The 23,476-nt window shown below is 43.1% G+C and overlaps 1 protein-coding gene across 1 annotated transcript in view; it reads left to right on the top strand.

The window, feature by feature from the left end:
* Positions 1-3,416: 3,416 nt before the first annotated feature.
* Positions 3,417-23,476, top strand: part of LOC108792395 (vomeronasal type-2 receptor 26-like) — a 32,739-nt gene continuing 12,679 nt past the window's right edge. The window contains exons 1-3 of the mRNA XM_018563163.1: positions 3,417-3,464; positions 13,444-13,613; positions 20,127-20,418. Of these exons, the coding sequence (XP_018418665.1) occupies positions 3,417-3,464; positions 13,444-13,613; positions 20,127-20,418 (510 nt within the window). The remainder of the gene's footprint in view (positions 3,465-13,443; positions 13,614-20,126; positions 20,419-23,476) is intronic.

The raw sequence follows: 23,476 nt of genomic DNA, 5'->3' as shown, positions 1-23,476 counted from the left end.
GCCAACAAAGTGGGGATACTGAGGGGTAGATACGGTGTAGGCTTTGGGGGACACGGTACCACCGGGTGAGGAGTTTGTAATTTGTTTCTTGGACTTTCGAGTCTATGGAGGAGGAGTGGGTATATTTAAGGACGTTGGTAGATTCTGCCTCCGAGAACCTTACCCCCATGTCCCCCTCCCTGTCTGCCAAGTAGTTAAGTGGTCCAAGGGAGTCCTGCTGCAACAGGAGTTTATAGAGCAGGGAGAGGGACCTGGGGGGTGGCTCCCCGGCGTCGCATAATTGCTTGAATGGAGTGAGAGAGTCGTGGGGTCGCACCCGGGACTCCTGAGAGCAAACAAAGTGTGAAAGTTGTCTGTGTCTCCAAAAGTCGAATGGATACGACCCCCAGTTCCGACGCATCTCCCCAAGGGACAGTAACGAGGTCCCTGTCAGGAATTTGGAAAGGTTTATCCGTCCATCATCTACCCATCTGCCAAGGGATTGCAGGTGTTCACCCGGGGGAAACCATGGAAACCCACCAATTGGGGCTAAGGGGGATAAAGCAGGTGCCAGTCGGCCCTGTTTGTTCATGCGGTCCCAGAACCGTAGTGTGTGGGAAGTGAGCGGGGAAGTGGTGGGGGCTAGGCCCCTGAATTCCGGTGGAAGCCATGGTGCATGGGCCAGGTTCCGACCTGTCATACTTTTCTCCAGTGCCACCCACAGCTTGTCCCCCACCCGAAAGTGCCAGTCAAGGACTCTCTAAAGAACTGCAGCCGTATAGTAAAGGTGCAGATCCGGGAGGCCCAATCCACCCGACGCTTTCGCTCTCCGTAGAATGGAGAACGCAATTCTGGGTTTCTTCTTCCGCCACACGAAGTCTAAAAGAAGACTACGGAGACGGCTAAAAAACAGGTGGGGGGCCGCTATGGGGAGCATCTGAAAAAGGAAAAGCAATCTAGGCAGAATCAACATCTTCAATATGTTTACCCGCCCTATCCAGGAGAATGCATCTCTGTCCCAGGATTTGAGGTCTGACTCTACTTGTTTAAGGAGCGGGGGATAATTTAGGGAATATAGTCGGTCCGGCGTATGAGGCAGGTGGATACCCAAGTATTTGATACACATGTGAGCCCATACGAAGGGAAAAGCTTTCTGAAGGCTAAGTATTTGGGGGGCCGGGACAGTTACCGGGAGGATTTCAGATTTTGAGAAATTAATTTTAAAGTTGGAAAGGGCACCATAAGTATCGATCTCTTTAAGTATGTTAGGCAGGGAAATAAGAGGCTGTGTGACGAACAATAGGACATCATCAGCGTATGCCGCAAGTTTATGCTCCGTTGAGCCCACAGTGACCCCATGAATATCCGGGTCAGAGCAGATCCTTCTCAGAAGGGGCTCAAGGGTGAGGGCGAAAAGTAGGGGCGAGAGTGGGCATCCCTGCCTGGTCCCATTCCTAACCGGGAATGGGGAGGACAGGGCGCCATTCACCCTCACTCTTGCTTCGGGAGACGCGTATAGGGAAGAGATCCAGGACCGCAGTGTAGTACCCAGTCCACAACTGCGCAGTACCTCTTCCAGGAACACCCAGTCCACCCTATCAAACGCCTTTTCTGCGTCGGGAGAAAGAAACAAGCAGGAGAGAGGGGGAGACATAGAGCGGGCCCAGTGTAGAATGTGTGTCGCTCTAAGGGCATTGTCTCTTGCCTCCTGTTGGGGTATAAAGCCAGTTTGATCAGGGTGAACCAGGGTCGGCAGGAGAGGACTCAGTCTGTTTGCCAGTATCTTACAAAAGATCTTGACGTCCACATTAATCAGGGAGATGGGGCGATAGCTTTGGGGTTGCGTGGGGTCCTTCCCATCCTTGGGGATGACCGAGACGTGGGCCATTAGCGTTTCGCGGTGGATAGATCCCCCGTGGGCTAATGTATTAAGGTAACTACAAAAATGAGGGCTAAAGAGTGGGAGAAATTTATCATAGTAGGCCTTCGTGTACCCGTCGGGGCCAGGGCTCTTGTTCCCTGGTAAGGACTTAATCACCCCTTCAAGCTCTAACGAGGTGATGGGCCTATCCAGCGTCTCAGCTATCCCCGAGGAGACAACGGGGCCCCCTGCTGCGGCCAGGTAGTCACGAATACGGGTGCGGCGTAGATCGTCTGTTATAGGTGGAGTAGTAGAGGACAAGTCGTAGAGATCCGCATAGTAGGAGCGGAAAGCTTCAGCTATTTTGGATGTACTGAGAACCTCCTCCCATGTCCTTGTATGTATCTTGTGAACGTGTGTCTGAGCTCTACGCTTCCGCAGTGCATTAGCCAAAAGTCTACCGCACTTATTACCGTGTTCGTAAAAGCGGAAGGAGACATATCGCAATCGTTGCGTCAGGCGTTGGTCAAGGAGAGAGGTTAGGTCAGTTCTCAGCGCATACAATGTGTCTTTGTCTGCAGACAAGCCAGAGCGTTTATGGGACAGTTCCGCCACTCTCAACCTATCCAAAAGATCAGTTAATTCCCTCTGCCGGGCTCTCTTGAGACGGGCCCCGTGGGAGATGAGAACACCTCGAATGACTGCCTTGTGACCTTCCCAGAGAGTGGCCTCACCTACTTCTCCGTTACGGTTAAGGTCAAAGTAGTCTTTGAGCGCTGTTTCAACAGCACCGCTAATCGCGGCGTCGTCCAAAAGCGACTCATTGAGGCGCCATGTCCACTCCGGTGGGCGGAGCCCCGGCAGGGAAACGGACAGGGTAATGGCTGCATGGTCAGAAAGCGTGATGGAGCCGACAGTTGCGCTAAGGACATTGTCTAAGTGGTACTGGTCAATGAACAGCAGGTCTATGCGCGAGTATGTGCCATGGACATTAGAGTAGAAGCTGTAGTCCCTGTCGCAGGCATGTAACGCACGCCAACTGTCTATGAGGGCCAGGTTTTGTAGCGCTCGCCGAAAATGCTTCAGGGCAGCAAAGGAGTGGGACGATTTACCTGTGGATACGTCAAGGGCAGGATCAGGGCTGAAATTGAAGTCGCCCCCCAGTATAAGCATACCGTCCGTGAAGGTGAGTAGTTTGGGGAGGACCATGTCAAAAAACGTCAATTGTTGGGAGTTCGGAGCATAAACCACAGCCAATGTGACCTTAATCCCTTCAATGGAGCCCTTAACAAACAGGTATCTGCCATTAGGGTCGGAGCATTGGTCCAGAACCGTGAAGTGACAGTTTTTGTGGATCGCTATGGCGACACCCCTAGATTTGGAGGAAGGTGAGTTACTCAGGAACCATTGAGGGAATAAATGTGTGGGTAGGCGGACACTAGAAGATGTGGTGAAATGTGTTTCTTGTAGCATAATTACATGTGCCTTTAGTTGCTTAAGTTCAGACCATAACTTACTGCGTTTGTGGGGGGAGCAGAGGCACCGGACGTTGTAGGACACTACATTAAGATCTGTCATGGCGGCAGAGCAGGGGAGAGCGATGGAGGAGATGGAGCGGAGCAAGGTGCGTGGACATCCAGGTGATCGGTGGGAATGGACCTAGAGAAAGGCAGGAGAGCTAAGGGATACAAAACACACAAAAAAAACCTGTGAACAACAAGGTATACACAACATAACAGTCATAACTATGAGCTCTCTCCGAGAGGGCCACCAGCCCCAGCCGGGGTAAAGGTGGCCCCCCCAGGACAGCTGCGTCGGAAATCCGTTCCCCTCGGCAGTTTCTGGGTCTTTGGCAGCTTTGTGGAGGTCTTCTGCTTCCCTGCCATGGTTCAGTGGTAGCTGGCTTGCTGGAGACAGGTCGGATGGGTGCAGATGCAGTGGGTCCAGACGGAGCTCAGCCTAAGTGCGACTCGTGTCCAGGCCACGCCCCCCGACTGGAATTTCTTTAAATGTTGATTATATGTGTGCACTTGTTGCATTAAGAAGAGAGTTACGGTATATGCCATAGGCTTTTAGGTGTTCATATAAATGTACATACTCCTGGAAGAATTTGTAAAATGTTAGCCATTTTGTCTTCTACAATGCCACAAAACAACCTTCTCACAATGTGCCAACGCAGCCCGAAGGCAGCTGAAGTCCCCCGATTTGTGTCTTCACCAAGTCCAGCAAAAGCAACAAAGGCAACACACTGCCTGTGTCACCCCTCTCCTTGTTTCTCCCCTTTCCCTTGTGTTACCCCTCTTCCAGCACTCCTATTGCCATCCCTCTACCTGCAGCCCCCTACAGGTGTTACCCCACTTCCAGTATTCCTTATGTCACCCTAGCACTCTCAGTGTCACCCCTCATCCAGCACTCCCTGTGTCCCAAGCTCCCCTTACTTTCTCACCTCATCACAAGCTTCTAACTTTTCAGCCACAGTAATTATTTCTCTGCCCATGGCAACTGCCATCCTATCTTGTCCCACAGACACCCCAGTAGCATTGTCCCTCCCAGTAATGCCCACCTTCCCTTCACATCATAAGCCAGAAGCTATGGGATATATAAAGAGCAGGGGGGACAATGATGGACAAGGTGCGGCGGATTGATCTGCCTGGTGACGTGCCTGTGGTTACTTTCCTGTGAGTGGGAATGTAAGGTAGGACTGTGCAGCGTTCTTTTTGGACGTCCTGGGCACCCAGGAGGGACAGGTGAGCCCAGGAGACCTTAGCCAGCATTAGCTGACATCCCAAGACCGATGCCAGACTTTGCCCAATCAGGGCCCAGTACTCTGTAAGAGCCATGATTGGGCAAAGTCATGATGACTTTGCCCAATCATGGCTCACCTGGAGAAGCGACCCGGAAAAGCACACTCCCAGTGCTGAGGGCATGTGGTCTGGTATCACAGTGGGGGTGCTCGCTTGTCGTCCCCCCCTTTACTGCACTGCCAGGCCTGTGCTCAGATCAAGGGTCTGGTATGGAATTTTAGGGGGGACCCCACGTTTTTTGGGAGGGTGGGGTTACTCCTTAACATTCCTACCAGACCTTAAGGGCCTGGTATGAAGTTGAGAGGGTACCCCCACACATTTTTTTTATTTTTTTATATGGGGTCCCTCCTACAATTCCTACCAGACCTTAAGGGTTTGGTATGACTTTGAGGGAGAACTCCACACTTTTTTTTGCTTTTTATTTTAAATGGGGTCTCTCCTAACATTCCTACCAGACCTAAAGTGTCTGGTATTGTTTAGGAGGGGGAACTACATGCTTTTTTTTTTTCTTTTTTAATTCATTTTTTATTTACAAATATCATTTTTGCTGCAGCAGGTTCTATACATCGTACAGATGCGCCACTTTACAGGCAGTTTAAGGGGACTCCACAGGTACGATATTGAAAGTAATTTTTCGTTTTTATTGTTTGTCTTTAAGTGATGTTAAAATCACTGCTCCTTTAAAAACTGTATTTAAAAAAAAAAAATTGTTATTGATACCTGTCCCCCAGGGCAGTACCCAAATCCCTGTACCCTTTTAATGGCCAATAAATTTCATATAAGGCTTTCAAATGATGTCAATGGATTTTTAAAGATGTAGCCCCATTGGCTTGCATTGAGTTCGAGTTCCAATTTAAACGTTTCCCATGTTCTAAAGTTCAAATTTGAACCGAACACGGGGGTGTTCGGCCCATCACTACACAGGAGCGGTGGGGAAGCCAGAGCAGTAGGCACTGCTCTAGCAGCCAGATGGGTCCAATTTTCGAATGAGCATATCTTTTTTATTTTACACACGAGATGAAAACGATCATTGCAAGGGTTAAGAATATTTTTTGCCTGGAATTATTTTCCATTTAATGGAGACACATAAATTTATTTTTATTTATTTAATTAAGTATGTTTTATTTGGTGGGGAAAAAAATATATAGGGTCTATTTATAAATGTTTTCACATAAGATTCACACATGTTTTCAATTGAATCAGATTAGAAAAATGTTTGAATCTGTATTTATTTATTATAAATAGACCCCATTCTGTATTACTTAATTTATTGAATTTGTTTGTGTTTTTATGTACTTATGAAGCAAGCCACAAAAATGTATTTACATAATTCATATTTATTAATTAAATAATTTATTTTATTGACAGGCTTTATGCAATTATGAATGTCAAAAATATTAAATGACTTTTATTCATCATATACATAAAGTGTTAAAATGTCGATTCTTATTTTCTTTGCTTAAGGCACTTGTACATAATGTAAAAGGTAAAAGCAAATTTTTTTTTTCTTTTGACTTGTTGTACTAAATTATTTGCTTGATTACACCCAGTACAGCCAGTACCAGCCTAATACCAGCATCCGATAATAGACATTTCAGCCAGTACCAGCCTACTAACAGTGCTTGACTGTAGTACCAGTGATTACCAGTGCAAGCCTAACTACAGTGTCTGATTACAGACAATACCAGTGAGTACCAGTACCAGATTACTAGCAGTGCTTGGTTAGTATTACAGTAGGTACAAGTGCCAAGCTACAAGCAGCAAAAACAAGCCAGTGCCAGTGTTTTCATTTGGTACATGATTTTTTATTTGCTGCCCCAGTGTCCAAAAACTGTACAAATTTGCCACTTTACAAGCAGTTTAAGGGGACCCCCAGGCACGATATTGAAAGGAATTTTTCATTTTTATTCTTTGACTTTAATTTGTAATTGGACAGAGTGGATCACAGGCAAAAGGTACAGAGCCAGTCAGGTACTACAGTGTCTTATTACAGCCAGTACCAGCCTACTAACTGTGCCTGATTACTACATATATAACAATTACTGGCCTAATACCGGGGATGCACCGAAACTGGTTTTTCGGTATTGAGTACAAGTACCGATATTTATCTATCGGTACTCGCCGATAATGAGTACTGATACCAGTACTTATGCTAGCATGGAGCCAGCTTCCTGGGCAGTCAGGAAACCGGGTAGTGTGTAATTACACGCTGCATGGCTTCTTGATTGCCTGGGAAGTCAGCTCCATGCTGTTTTTGCCGGCTCCATGCTGATTGTATTTCCCGCCTCTCGGCTTCATGTTCCCTTGCGGCACTGCCCGTCAGAGGAAATCTCCCTCTGACCGGAAGTTCCGGTATCAGGGGTAAGTATCAGAGCATTTGGGTGAATACAAGTACTCGCCCAAATACTCGGAATCAGCACCGATACTGATACTAGTATCGGTGCATCCCTAGCTATTACCATTTGTTGAGTACACCCAGTACAGCCAGTACCAGCCTAATACCAGCATCCGATAATAGACATTTCAGCCAGTACCAGCCTACTAACAGTGCTTGACTGTAGTACCAGTGATTACCAGTGCAAGCCTAACTACAGTGTCTGATTACAGACAGTACCAGTGACTACCAGTACCAGACTACTAGCAGTGCTTGGTTAGTATTACAGTAAGTACAAGTGCAAAGCTACTACCACTGCCTGATTGCAGCAAGGACAAGCCAGTGCCAGTGTTGTCATTTGGTACATGATTTTTTTATTTGCTGCCCAAGTGTCCAAACAATGTTGAGTAGTGAGAAGGTGTATACAATTATTTGTATGACTAATAAGAGCAGCGGATTCAGAATCCGTGTATGAACCTGTATAAAGCAATGGTAAATCAACCACTGTCCATTCAGCTGTGCAGACTGACATTTTTAAATATCTCTTTTGTTCTGTCCTCATGAGCGCCTTCTCTTGCATACCAGCACCTCTGAGCGCAATGACTTGTAGTAGAACACATTTTGGCCAAAATGTACGGAGACAGATTATTTAATACTTTTTTAATTTCCATTTTTTGTAATTTTATATAGAAAAAAATAACAATGAATTATAACAGAATACATTTAGTCAAAGATTATTTATTGGATACATTTTGCAGGTTTAATTTGTGGGTGCATTTGCTAAATGCGCCAAAAAGTTTACCAGTTGCATACTTTATTGCAGATCCCACTGCAGTCAGTGGGAGTTGAATCTTTAAAATAAATTGTCTCAATTTTCAAAGTTTAAAGGCATGGGAGTGGCAAGCAAAAAGCAAAAAGCACAGAGAACTGGCCCCTGCCCTGGGGGACATGTACCTGGCAAGATACAGTGCACTGGTGTTCCCACACCACGTACAGGTATCAAAACAAGAGGACCAAATGTGTGACCACACCAGACAATGCTTATGAGCATATAGTTTATTCCACACACTGAAAACAAGTAACCACAAGCAACTAATTATAGCCAACTAAAATGCAAAAATAACATAATCACGCACAACTGGTAACAGGGCAAGGGAACTTGGGGAGCAAGGCAACACGAGGGGAGCCACGGACCAATGGTCAAGGAGGGACCAGGATGCAGGAAACAGGTCACAGAAAACAGGATGCAGGTAATGGCGACAATACTGTGGCACCAGGCTCACTGCAGGGAGGGATTAAATACCCTCCCAGATCATCATCAGGTGGTGCCTAATTGCTGACACCTGCAGGTGAGCCATGGAAGTGCAGGACCTGGTTCCAGAGTCACAATGCCATCTGGAGGCGCTCGGGTCCCTGCCGGCCACTGGCTGCCTGGAGCCACCTGCAGGGGAGCACTGGAACTGCCAGATCTGCTCTAGCACCACCTGGAGGTGTTCAGATCCCTGACAGTACCAATACAAAGAGAAAAATAAATAAATACAAAGTCCCATTCAGCAGTGAGATTGTCCCCCATTTTATACCTTGTTCAGGGAGATATGGGAAAAGCACCAATTCTTCAAACTTACATGCTACAGAGATAACTTTAAACAGTATATGGTGTACCACATTGTATTGTCTACAAAGCTTAATAAAATTGTGAATCATATAGCACAGTGACTGAAGAGTATTTAAACAGCTTGATTGGGCAGCAGTGTAAAGGTGCCCATACACCTTACAATTATCTGCAGATTTTCTGTGTTCAGATGGAAAAAGTGCAACAGATTGGCCCAGGTGGAGATGACTCCATCCAAGTGTAGATGGAGGAATCTGTTGCACCTTTTCCATCTGACCACAGAAAATCTGCAGATAATTGTAAGGTGTATGGCCAGCTTAAGAGGGAGAGACAAGGCAGGTTTTTAAAAAAACTTAAATAAAAATGACAGCAGATTTTGGCAGAGACAAGAGACAGAGATATTGCAGAGACCTGCTGTGCAACATGTAAACATTTTTAGTAGGCTGTAATAGAATACGGAGAGGGCAGTCATTATTTATAAAGAAATAAAAACTACAGTGGATTATGTCAGAGACACAAAGCAGAAATTATACAGAGACATGCTGCATTGTAACTTTTACACAGACTAAATAATGTACACTTTTTTTACCATGAATTGTAGCAAAATTTGCCCAAATTTTATGAAGAAATATTATTTATTTGATACACTTTGCAACAGAAAGGAAAACGCTTTTTTTTTTAATATGCAGCCTTTATTATTGAAAAAAAAACCCAGTAGTTATTACAGGTAATGGACAAACTTTTGTGGATTCTATTTGTGGGTGCATTTGCCAAATGTGCCAAAAAATTCACCAGTTGCATATTTGAATGCAAACCCTATTGCGGTCAATGGGAGGTGAATCTTGATGTGCGGGGTCCCTTGTGCGTTCCTGTGCCTTTAAGGAGGTTGGGCTTCCTCCTGACAAACCTGCACCCAATTTTATCTTTTGCCACATGTGCTCCAAGATGGAGACTCTCATCGTTTAGAGTTAGGACGGCACTATCTAGAGGTGCCTTGGCGCGGCTGTGCGGCTTTCACATTTTCTGCAGAAGACGTGTATCTAAACTGTTTTTAACCTTTTTTGCTCTTGGAAATCAATTCTCCCCATTTTCAAGATTAATAGGCAAGGGGTTGTCAAACAAGGGACATGGGGAGCTGGGTGCTGCCCCGGGGGACCTGAGCCAATGCAAAAGAAAACTATATATATATATATGGTGTAATGTAAATGGGTAAGCCGTATTAGTCCAGTAGAGAAGATGTATAAAAAAACAAAACGGAGTATTGTAGTATGCCATGATACTTGGACTAACAAAATATATAAAAGACAAGCTTTCGAGAGTTAACCTCTCTTCTTCAGGTCAGAAGCACTACTAATCAACATGACAACGTTTACCACTTAAAGCAAGAGAAAGTTGTTAGGGAGGGGAGGTGAGTGTGGTGTCATAAATGTTGGACCTGGGAGTGAAGAATGTATCCTGATAACTAGAACACAGAACAAATAAACATAGGATGACCAATAAATCCTAAACAGATCAGTGATATACCACATACATGAATATTATTATGTTCTGTATTATGTTCTGTATTTATGTTCATAAAAAGTTCTGGTAGTGTGTAAGAAAACCAGAATCCACATTAAGTCCCTCCTTAATTGAAATGTAAAATCATTTTTATTTCAAATGTTTTTCTTTCATGAGAGTTTTTAAAATTCCCTTTCAGTACTTTAATATTGAGGTTTTGGATGGAGTGATCTTTCTGGGAGAAGTGATGTCCTACTGGAGTGCAATATTCATTTTCTTTGTGGTTCTTGATCGAGCTCCTGTTTTATCTTTTGCCACATGTGCTCCAAGGTTCATCCTGGTTCATGAGGTTCATCCTGAGATGCAGTTTAAGGCCAGTTTCACCAATGTAACAACCTTTGTCACATGCTGAACACTGTATCATATAAAACCATCAAATCTTTAAATTGACATGGTAAAGAGATAGCTTTAAGCAATATGTGATGTTATAAAACATTATGATTCTTTGGGACAGTGTCAGAGACACTGTATCCTGGCATTACATAATTTGTATAATATATATTTTTGTGTAATATATTTTTTACATTTTACAATCCCAATTCCGAAAAAGTTGGGACGCTGTGTAAAATCTACAAAAAAACAGAATGCAATGATTTGAAAATCTCATAAACCCGTATATCTCTGATGGTACTGAGGTGCATTAGTGAGTATGGAATGGGCAGCTTGCACATCTGGCACTGCACCATCAATGCTGCAAGATATATCCAGGTTTTAGAGCAATATATGCTTCCATCCAGACAACGTCTTTTTCAGGGAAGGCCTTGTATATTTCAGTAGGACAATGCTAAACTGCACTAGATGCATGGCTTCATAGTAGAAGAGTCCGGGTGCATAACAGCCCTGCCTGCAGTCTACACCTTTCACCAATTGAAAATATTTGGTGCATCTTGAAACAAAAAATATGACAAGGAAAACCTGGGACTGTTGGAATCCTATATCAGGCAAGAAGGGGACAACGTACCTCTCCCAAAGCTCCATCCAATGGTCTCCTCAGTTCCCAGATGTTTACAGAGTGTTGTTAAAAGAAGAGGGGAGGCTACACTGTGGTAAACATGGCCCTGTTCCAACTTTTTTGAGACATGTTGCTGCCACCAATTTAAAATTTACTTTATTTTTTTCTTTAAAAAAGGTTAATTTTCTCAGTTTAAACATTTGATATGTTTTCTGTTGTGAATAAAGCAGGTTTTTGAACTGAATGCTGATAACAAGCTGGAAGGTCCCTCTCCTGTTTAGTTCGCAGGACGCGCCACCCATGGTTGCCAAAAAAGAATGTCAAATTCAATTTGTCTGACCACAGAACAGTTTTCCACTTTGCAACAGACCGTTTTAAATGAGCTTTGGCCCAGAGAGGATGGTGGCCTGTCTGGATCATGTTCAGATTTGGCTTCTTCTTTGTATGATAAAGCTTTAACTTGCATTTTTGGTTGGCACGGCGAACTGTGTCCATAGACAGTGATTTTTGGAAGTATTCCTCAATACTTCCAAAATACACAGAATCATGCCTGTTTTTAATGCAGTGCTGTATGAGGACCCCAAGAACATGGGCATCCAATGTTATGTTATTGATATTATGTACTGTAGATGATGATATATTTAAAGTCTTTACAATTTTATATTGAGGAACATTATTCTAAAATTGTTCGACATTTTTTAGAAGCAAATTGGTGAACCTCTGCCCATCTTTAATTTTGAGACACTCTGACTCTTTAAGATGCTATTTTTATACCCAATCATGTTACTGACCTGTTGCCAACTCACTTAGGAGGTAATTCACTAAGCCGCCGAAGGCAGCAGAGCGAATAATTGAGCCGATGTGAAGTGAGCCGAACACCGTTCGGCTATTCACTTCAGTCCTGTACGGCTGATGTTCAGCATGTTCGGCTGAGCCGAAGTGAAGAACACATTCGACTCAGCCGATCCAACATCTGGATCTGCTGTGCAGAATCTCTGGCAGTTTCTTCACTGCCATTCACCCCTATTCTCATAGGGGTCGAACGGCAGTGAGTGAATAGCCAAATGCCACAGAATGGCATTCGGCTCGTTTATTCTGATCGCTACCTCCGAGGTACTGAGAAGAATAGAAAAAATGTAAACAGAAGAATTTTTTTGAAAATGGTGTAGGGTCCCCCTCCCTTTTATTTTCTTATTAAAGAAATTGTCAAAAACCTTTGTTTTGTTTTTTTCCCAATTAAGGGATTTTTTCTTAAAGTCTGGTCAGTTTATTTACTTTTTACTTTTAACCCTTTAGTGAATGAGTAGGGGTACAAGTACCCCTTACTCATTCACAAGGGGGAGAAAGGGGTTAACAAGGGAGTTTCTGAAAGGGGGTACCCCGATGCAAATAAGCCACCCTGCCCACAGACCCCCACAACCAACGGGTAAGGACTTGTGTGGAAGAGGCGCTTGTCCACATTGTTGTTGCAGATTTGATCTAATTTCCTATCTGGTAAAATATTGTCCCCAAAACATGGTGAAACGTTGTCTCCAAAACAAGAAGTGAGGGGAAAACTCTCACAGAGCCCTGGATACCAATTAAACCTTACACGGGTTCAAACCCTTTCTTATTTTATCCACAATAAAAAGTTAAGGTTATAGATACACATTAAGTTTTAAATCCACAGCAAAAAACGCATATTCTAAGATGACATTGTTGGTCCTGCTTAGGGAGCTGCTCAGGAAGTGTTATCACCCTATAAGTGGAGGAAGCGAACCTGAAATTATGTTTGAGGTCCCAGATACTGTAAAATATACCAATTTATTAACATAATTTAATGGCATAAATATTATTTATTAATACTGTTTGTTAATAATTGTCTTACACAAGTCAATGCTGAAACAAAAAGCATTTGTTAAGATCATGAGAAGTTATCTTCCGATTTTCTTAAACAATTACGGAAATGAACAGAAAAAAATAATCTGAACCTTTTTGGATGGACACAGCTGTTCAAAGCAGAAATAGTGTCACTCTACTAAGTTTACTGATATTCCTCTCACTCTGAACTGTATAAAAGAAACATAAGACAGAGGAAGCCTTTTAACTAACCTTTTGCTGATGCCAAGATTGATGTGCTGTCTGAATTTAACAACAAACTGATTTCTAATCTGCAATATGCGATGCTTTGCATTGTATTAGGATGCTGGATTTTCCAGCATGGCAATGCTAAACACCACAGGTCCTCACTGTTCTTTTAAAGCCATGTTCTGTGTTATCATCCTATGTGTGATAATTTGCAGATCTTCTATCAATTCACAGTCTGCTGCATGTAAGCTGGACATGAAGATTGCATTTGAAAACTATAAGTATTTTAAAAATGGTGACATCATCATTGGTGGAATCATAATGGTAAATAACCAAGTGCTGCAGCTAGCAGACAAAAAAGACTTTCCTCGTCGAGACTACAGAACCGTCACACTGTGTCATGCGTGAGTAAAGCAAATATTAGTTTGCAACTAATTATTATATTATATGAATATTAAAATAGGTGTGGCCATTTTTTTATTTAATGCACTCTATTACATAAAGAGATTTATAAGACCCAAATCAGACTTTTAAGGTACTTAAAGTGACATTAAAGGCAAAAAATGTTTTCCCTCCCCCCAATGTAAATGTTAGCACTTACCTTAAATGATGTCTCTTTTTCCGATCTTCCTCTTCTTTCCCCATGTTTTCATCTGTCCCTCCAGCGGTGTGACGTCACTCCGATCCAGCGCTGACTGCTCTGTCTCTCCGATCCAGCGGTGTCTGCAGGCGGGTGCACGCGTCCATAGACTTACCTTGCGTCTCTGCTCGTCTCCCGGCCGAGAATCGGAACTGCGCATGCGCCCGCCCCAAGATCCTTTGCGGCCGTACGAGCAGTTCCTGATTCTCGGCGCGGGAACGAGCGGCGATAACGAGGTAAGTTTAAAAGGATTTTAAGCGTTTTTTTTTTTACACTTCTTGCCTATATCTACTGCATGCTAGCAGTAGATATAGGCAAAAAAAACGGAGGGTTTAGAACCCCTTTAAGACAATTTGTTTTATTCTTTGTTTTTCTCTTAAAACCAGACCTCTGATGTCCCTCTATGTGTATGATAGGCAGACCATGATGTGGATCACCTAGATGGTCTCCGTGCTCCATAATACTCCTGAATCCTCTTAAACAAGCATCTTAGCACCATGGGCTCTTGATTTCCCAGTGTAGAATAGGATATGGGATGCTTAATAACACAATATCAGGAAAATATACATAAGAAGTTTAAATATACAGGTGAAACTCGAATAATTATAATATCGTGCAAAGTTCATTTATTTCACTAATGCAACTTAAAAGGTGAAACTAATATATGAGAGAGACTCATTACATGCAAAGCAAGATAGTTCAAGCCGTGATTTGTCATAATTGTGATGATTATGGCTTACAGCTCATGAAAACCCCAAGAACCCCAAATCCACAACCTCAAAAAAGTAGATTATTACATGCAATCAATAAAACAAGGATTGTACATAGAACAATATCGGACCTCTGAAAAGTACAAGCATGCATATGTACTCAGTACTTGGTTTGGGCCCCTTTTGCAGCACTTACTGCAATTACTTTTGCACGATATTCTAATTATTCGAGTTTCACCTGTATATGGCTCTAAAGAATATCAGGAGAATTCTTATGAGGAATCTGGATGAGCAAGATCAGACCTCCATTTTTGTTTCCATATCCACTGAGGCTGAAGGTTCCTGCTGCCATCTGGGGTCCATTGGGGGGGTTTGTAGCTTGTGTTTTTAAAGCTATGTATTTGGTATTGTATTGTCACTGAATTGCAACTTACCTGTGATGCTACTTATTTTAGTCAAACATCGAATCCGCGCTAAATGGATCTCAATATGATGATTGTCAAAGTTTAAATAAATAAGCAAAGTCCGCTGCCGTGCCAACTATATAGTATGAAATTCTTAAAACATTGCATCGCGCCCTTAATAATATGTCAAACAAATGTGTCTAAATACTAAAAAGAAAAACAAATGAACCCCTGTGAAGGAAGTCATATACTTTGTAAATCAATTCCAATCAAGTGTTAACTAATTCAAATAAATAAAACTCCAATAAATAATTAATTTGAGTCCTTTGTGGTAAAGTTCACAGTGCAAGTCTCTTATGAGGCTTATTAAGTATCCAATAAAACACACGGTGTACAAGTGTTCATACACATCAATATCATCCAGTGCTCAAATACAAATAAATGTTTATATAAATCTACGATTGAGAATCAGCTGCCTTTAAAATATTCAAGGAGTGTGTTTCTTCAATGATCAATCTCCTCTGATATATAATGAGAAAATAAAACCACTCACCAGAAATTTCTGACCATGCGTTCAAATGGTCATACTGCACATTGGTGAGCGTGCTCTCCATCAATACCGATCCTCTCAGCTGTCACTTTACATGTCGGATAACCATCTTTCTCCTCATACACCAACCGAAATCCAAGGAGCTGCCTCACTCGATTGAGAAATCCACCCCACAAAGGGAAAAAAGGGATGCAATAGTGTAGTATATCAAGATAAATTATTTATTAAAACATAGTAACTTACAAGTAAGTTTAAAATCGACAAAGCCAGGTGGGCACTCTATTAGCCTGCTGTTGATTTTAAACTTACTTGTAAGTTACTATGTTTTAATAAATAGTGCATTATTTATTATTATTAAAACCCACCAACCTCCCAGTATCAAGCCAGAGTCAAGGTCCATTGTACCCTACAAATTAAGATGGTATTTCGCCAGTGCGGGGTCATCCAATAACTTCATCTCTCTCTGTAGTCTAGTTGGATACAACAGAGAGAATTGTATCTTACTCTCTGACAGCACTTTGCAGATCGGTACAAAAGTTTTCCTTTTCTGTTAGACAGCAGCCAGAAAATCTTGGTATATCAAAACCCTTTCTCCATTCACTCTGAGTTCCCCCATTTTGTGGAACACCTGCAGAATTATCTCTTCATCAGCAAAATGGAGATATTTTGCAATAACTGGCTTATTCTATTACTTGAGCTCTGCCTCTCAGGCCCAAGACGATGTGCTCTCTCAATCCTGCAAATATGATATAGCTGGAGTTCCAATGCAGACATAAGGTCAGTAGTAAGATATATGAGCACTTCCTGCCCCTTACTCGTTGTTCTGATTCAGCAATCCTTTTTGTATCAGAGGATATTGTTTCAAGGACACATTGGATAGATTTCTGTAAAGTATCACAATAGTGCAGGAGCACTTTAGTAACTTCCCTTGTACTAGGTTTAGTTATCAAGGCAAAGTTTACACCTTGCTTCCCTTCCTGCTGTTCCACCATCATATTAAATGAAGGTAACTCTTAGGGAGAAGGATGGGATCTAAGGTCCAATTTCTGAGAGGTTTAGTTTTAGATGTGGCATTTTGTTGTTTGCGTGTAGCCTGAAGCTGCTGTCTACCAACAAATGTAACCATATTTCAGAAACCACCACAAAAAAAAGGAAATCCCCCAAATGCAAGTTTTCCTTACTTCCAGTGAGTTTTACAAGCACACAGTATATTGCGTAGTTCAGGTAGTTGGCAGCAACCTACTGTTCATTCCAATTAGATAAATCTGACCACAGGCCACAATTCTACAGTTTAATGTCCAGGCTGAATAGGTAAATGACAGGGAGCTCAGACCACACGGTAATCCTGCTCAATCCCCCTTCCTTCCTCCTTTACTTTCAATCCAGCAACCACCAAAGCCTCTCACCACCCAATCAGTTAAAAATACAAGTAAGACAGATATCCCCTTCATCACAAGGTTTCGGTCCAGTCGGTCCCCTTACTCCCACTAATCTCCAAGGGGTAGCCCTCATCAGCGCCTCCACGCTCTCCTATGGCCCCCAGGAGGTAAGCAACTTCTCTGTCTGAGCGGGCCCACTAGCACACCTTCCCTTCAGGCAGTGTGTGTCCCGGCCACAGCACGAGGACCCACGCTTCCCCAGCCGACCAACCTGATATTTATTTTTGTGCATTTAATTGTTATATGTTAAAACTAATAACTAACAATAAAATACACACAAAAAAAGTAAAATATGCAATGTTTATTTAAAATGTCTAAAGGAGAAGTTTTGGGAGAGTAAAATATACTCTTCCAAATACTTAGAGTTGGCATGTGACACAGCTGCAGGTGTTTATAGTGTTTACAGGAACCACTGATTGCTCAGCTCACTGTCAGGCACCGCTCACCGCAGGGATTTCCCCCTCACGCTCTGCTCCTCCAGTACTCATTAGAGGGAGAGACAGGGTAGGGGGTGAATACAGCTGGCACTGGCTCTAGAGAGGCTTTGCCAGCTGTCAATCAGGCAGTGGGGTGGATCCCAACAATTTTGTTAGGATCTTTCCTGGCTGCAGCTCGGCTCTGCTCTGTCAGTTTATAGCAGGCAATAGCCCGTTAGATGCTGACTTTGGATCACAGGAGTACATTAGTAAATCTACTCCTTTTACCCAAAAAAGGACATAAGCTAAAAAAAAAAGGCTTGGCTATACATTGTTTAAAACAAATTGCAGCTTTAAACAATACAAACAATAAAACACTTTAAACCAGCTTAAAGACCTTTCATTTCACCTTTATCTATTGACTCTAATGCACTTTTCCATAGCTATGACTTTTTATAAAAGTGCTGTAAACTTTGCTAAAATTTGGCCAAAGCAAAACCTCTAAACTGCTCTGTCCCAGCTTTAATGAGAAGCAGCCTACCTTAAAGGAAACCACAAATGCTTTGCTGTCTCATAAGGTAACTCTTAGCACTTAGCTCTTACTCTAATGATAGCAGATACATTATAGATACAATTTCTACACCAGAGATTCCCGACTCCAGACTACATTTTTTTAAATGGACAGGTGTATTCACAAAATGGTGAAGAGTTTGGGGAAGGCAGGAGAAGTAAAAAATCTAGGTCAAAATAGCTGATTTGGAAAAATCCTCCAATTCAGCTCACTTTCCAGTCCAGCTATGTTGTCCTTGATTGTTCACTTCTCCTGCCTTCTCCAAACTCTTCACCCTTTAGTGAATAGTCCTGTTATTTTTGGATAGAAGGAAAGGGTAAGAATCTCATAGCCTTTAAACTAGGGATGTCCAGATACCAGTTCAGATACCAGTGCCGTTACTTGGCATTTTCACGAGAACTACCAGGGTTGTAGCTGGGACCTGGCTCTGGCGCTCCGGCACTGTCCTGAAATCATTGGTCTGTATTGTTTTAGAAAAACTGTCACATGACAATAAACAGAAATGTATCAGTACTCGTATCTGTGAGTACTTGGAAAAGTATCAGTACTTGTACTTGAAAAAATGGTATCGGTGCATCACTTATATATGTTAAAAAAAAATAATGCATTAAAATGGTGATGTAAAAATCCCAGGAGCTCCGTATGCTCTTTAAGAATGACAGCTGCCTCCTAACTTTTGAATTTTTCTCTAGTCTAGTCCTGGAGCTGGAAAAATATCTGTACTTGTACTTGTACCGAGTACGGACTTGGTAACTGAACATCTCTACTTTAAACCCTTCAAGAGGTTTTGACCCTTCCAAACCCTAGAGCAGGGGCGTTCAGAATTTTTCGTCTGGAGATCTACTTTTCAAATGACGAGCTCATTGAGATCACCTGCATTCAGGGGCAGGAGGGGGAGCGTGGCAGTGCCTTGAAATCAATGGCACCGCAGCCAGGCTCTGCAGGCAGGCCCCTCGCCCACAGTGCGATCGTCTGCATTAGTGCCTGCGTTCCAATCCAGTGCGATCCACAAAAATGCTGCGAGCACTATTTTTGCAGATCGCACTGGCCTGGAATGCAGGCACTAATGTGCCTGCGTTCCGGGTGTGGGTGATCGCACTGTGGGCGGGGGGCAAGGCTGCGGTGCCATTGCCTTCAATACAACCCCACACCCCCTCCGGCACCTGAACGCAGGGAGTCGGCCGGCTTACATTCCAGTGTGCCCTAGAGGTTCCAGCGTCCTGTGCTCGTGTGGCCGACGTTGCACTTGGGAAGAGGTGTCCTGCCCCTTTTCATCTGCAGCGTCTGACACATTCAGCCGACAGCCGTGGGAGCATAGCCGTAGCCAGCTCATTTTGTGCCTGAGGCAAGAAAAAAAAACGTATTTTTTCTTTATTTTTTACTATTTATTATTTTATTTTCATTATTTCTTATTTTTTATTAAAACATTTTTAATTGTAATTTTTTTTGTTACTCTTGAGGGGGCTTCGGGGGAAATATTAGGGGTCTAAACAGCCCCCTGATATTTCCCTTTTAAAATAGAAAAAGAGATTGAGGACACAAAGTCCTCAATCTCTTTTTCTGCAGCCTCTATTCTAAATGAATGGAAAACACAGAGGCTTCCTATTCAATGTGAAACTAGTTACTACCAAGCAATGGGGAGGAGCCTCTGTACAGAGTGCTTCTCCCTATTCAGAAACTCCTGAATGAACAGGAAGTTATGTAAATCGGCGGGAGGAGAGGACATCACGATCTACCAGTGATCGCTAAGCGATCACTGGTAGATCGCGATCGACCTTGTGGGCACCCCTGCCCTAGAACAACAACAAAAAAACTTTTGACCAGAAATGGACTTTAAGGCCTTAAGCCAATGTTAGGCAAACTCCGGCCCTCCAACTGTGAAGAAACTACAAATCCCATCATTTATCTACCTCTGGGAGTCATTCCTGTAGCTGCCAGGGTCTAGCAAAACCTAATGGGATTCGTAGTTGCACCACAACTGGAGGGCTGAAGTTTGCCTACCCCGGCCCTAAGCTTTAAGTCTAACCATGCTACATACCAAGTCCTATCATCTTCAGTTACTTTCCTTTGAGGGATAATCGCCGAGTTTGTAGTGTATCTTTGGATATTGTTAGGTTGCACTCCTGTGGCTGTTAAATAACTGTTATGGGCAGTTGGGATTTACAATGTATATCATTGTTTTCACAGCCCTTATCCTGGAAGTTACAAGGACCTGGTTTATTTTCTTTATGCTTTAGAACACATAAATAATGACCCGGACATACTCCCTAATATCACTCTGGGATATCACCTGTATGATGCATGTGGAGATACAAATAAAGCTATAAGAAACACAATAGAAATTGTATCTGGTCCAGTGACAACAGTTCCCAACTACTCGTGCTGGAGACAGGGAAACATTGCTGGACTGATTGGAGATTTTGTCTCTGGAACATCCATTTCTATCGCCCAGATATTAAGTATTTATGGATTCTCACAGGTAACAGCAATCATATATTTCTAGGAGCTAATATCTAAAAAGCTATTCATCATAACTGTAAAATAAGATGACATACATAAGAATTGTTATGGAATAGATGGATGAATGGATGGATAAATATAGAGAAAGATGGAGTAATACCCTAACTATTAACAAAAACGTATCTTATTTGTGTATCACTCGGCTGTAGATCCTCAAATAATCTCGGAATTGGTGGTGACACTGCCCTTCCTTCTGGAGGGGGGCTACTTTTGTTCCCCACGGTCCCTGTTTCTTGTAAGGTAGGCACTGCTCCAGGCTCACTCCCGTGACCCCCGACCACCAAGCAGAGGATTGGATCGGAGAGAGAACTTTCTCTCTTCGGGCTGCTGCTCTGTTTGGTTGGCAGGGTTTCAAAAGCCAGCCTGCTATTGGCTATTTCAAATTGCAATACTTAATTGTTAATAGCAAGCTGGCTATTGTTCCTGCCCATTGAGCAGAGGAGCAGACCTGAGAGAGAACTTTCTCTCTCAGGGCCACTTCTCTGCTCAGTGGGCGTGACATCAATTGAAAGCCTGCTATTGGCTATTGCAATTTACTATAGCCAATAGCAGGCTGGCTATTGCTCACCGGCTGCATACATTCACCTGTTGGCTGTGGAAGCTAGCTCGCAGGTGAATGGTACTGCGGGGGGAAGCGGAACACCACAGGGATGGTTGCTTGAGAGATACTTGTAACTCTCAAGCAACCAGAAACTACAGTTTACTGGGAGTTTACTGTAGTTAGGGAACTTGAATGCATGTTTTAGATTTAACTCTTGAGTTTAGTGTTTCTTTAAGTCAACTCACATTCATGGTCCTGATAATCCAATTTGCTGGCAAAATGTTGCAGTACATTCCAGGTCTAGGACCTGCTACTAAAAATGTCCACGGTGTTACATTTACAGCTTTACAACTTTACCAGACACTTTTTGCGAGATGCATTCTTTGCATTGGAATGTGCTGTGGTGAGTCTAATTATTTTGCATTTATACACAGATTGATGTGAAAGAATGTTGCATTACTGCATTTTGTGTCTTTCGAACTACCAGATAGGAAATAATATTTTTTCCTGTAAATTAGACATCTGTACAAATCCAGTCATTTGGCCCAGAACCGATCCACACAGCACCACTTACCAGTTCACATTCTGATTCCCAAAGCAGAAGGCTAAAGCATAATTTAAAACATGACTATATTACATCTCAGGGAGCTAGAATTCTCACCTCAGTTCCCCTCCCGTTTAGTACAAAAAAACACTAGATCCCACCAGATGACTGCTCCACTTTAAGGAGGATCCACCACGTGTCTGCTGATTCTTTGTAATTCTTTTACCAGTTATTTAACCAATTAATTGAAAAAATGGGCTCCACTCTATTGCATCATAGAGATCATTTTCATTAATTTGCTGGGTTTTCATGAATATCTGCAACTAAGAAATAACTATACGCGGATTGGCCCCGGTGGCTGCTTTTAAACCTGGTGGATGAAGTTGATTGTTACTCTGTATTTTAAATAGAAGAAAAGTCACAACAGTGCAACTCTTCAACAAATGAATTCCTGATTGTGAAATGTACCAAGGTAGCTTAAAGGAGAACTATGGGGTAAGTGTTTTTCCCCATAGTTCTCCTTAGGGTAACGGGAGGACACAAACTAGCATCCTCCCGTTACCCTAAGCTCAGTATACCGCGAGCTACAGCTCGCGGTATACTGAGACGCCACAGCCGGAGCGGATCCCGACTTGGAAGTCGGGATCTGCCCAGCTGCGTGAGTGACAGCTGGCTCTGCCTATCTAGAGGCAGAGCCAGATTTACCCGCCCCCTCCCCCGTCCGTTTCGCCAGTCAGTGCTGGCGGATCGGAGCGGGGAGGGGGGAATCCAGCCCCTCCCCTGTCACGGCAGAGAGCCGTGACAGGATCGAGAGGTGAGGGAACCCGGTATGTGTTCGCTCACCTCCCGATCTACTGAGCCGACCTGTGACAGTCTCATTGTCACAGGTTGGCTAGAACTATGAGGTGAGTGGAAATCACTCATCTCATAGTTCTCCTTTAACTTCAAAATTTTAGCTAAAAAATGGTGTCCTTGAGTAACTTGGTTACCTATCGATACAATTGTATCCACTGTTGTAATACAGTGTAGTTGCTCACACCAGTGACTGCCTGTCATTCTGCTGATACATTAATCCTGACTGCTCCGTCCTATCATTTGGGCCATTATAGGGAGGCTGTGTCATTGTTTTTAAACAATTTTAAATGTCTTGTACTAGGTGTTTTACCTTTATACTGTTTTGATGTTTACATAAAATGTGTTCAATATCTGAAGCTAATACTGAATTACTTGCTCATTGGATAGCTCCCTTCATGGGATTTCTATATCAAGGGGAATGTGCTTTGTGAATACTAATTTCGAAACCCAGGAGCTGTTTCCACATAGTTTGTTAAATTAAAAATGTTTTGCGGTACTCCTTTTCCCCGCTCCTTGAATACAATCGTTCTGGGAGCCTCCCGCTCCCGGCCGCCAAGGAGAGAAACCCCGCTGTGTCTTTTTTTCTGTATTCTGACACGGAGCGATCTCAGAATAGAGAAAAAAAAAATTCCCATTCAAAAGCATTGGGACATTACTATTGGCTATTTCAATTTGCAATAGCCAATAGTAAACTAGCATTGTACCCGCCCTCTGCTGATGGACCTGATGGGGAACTGCAAAAGAGGGCGGGTACAATGCTAGTTTACTATTGGCTATTGCAAATTGAAATAGCCAATAGTAATGCCCCAATGCTTTTTAATGGGAATTTCTTTTTTTTTTTCTCTATTCTGAATACAGAAAAAAGTGTCAGAATACAGAAAAAAAGACAGAGCGGGTTTCTCTCCTTGGTGGCCGGGAGCAGGAGGCTCCCGGGGGCCAGGGAAAGTCAGCTGTTTCGAGATCAGTGTGCATATGCAATCGGCTGGACCGAGCTACAGCTCTCGGTATACTGAGACGCCGCAGCTGAAGCGGATCCCGGCAATTGTGCCGGGATCCGCCCAGCTGCATGACTGACAG

The sequence above is a fragment of the Nanorana parkeri genome, unplaced genomic scaffold (assembly GCF_000935625.1).
Source record: "Nanorana parkeri isolate BGI_ZX_2015 unplaced genomic scaffold, ASM93562v1 scaffold637, whole genome shotgun sequence".
Classification (NCBI taxonomy): Eukaryota; Metazoa; Chordata; class Amphibia; order Anura; family Dicroglossidae; genus Nanorana; species Nanorana parkeri.
This window is presented reverse-complemented; position numbering and strand designations above follow the sequence as displayed.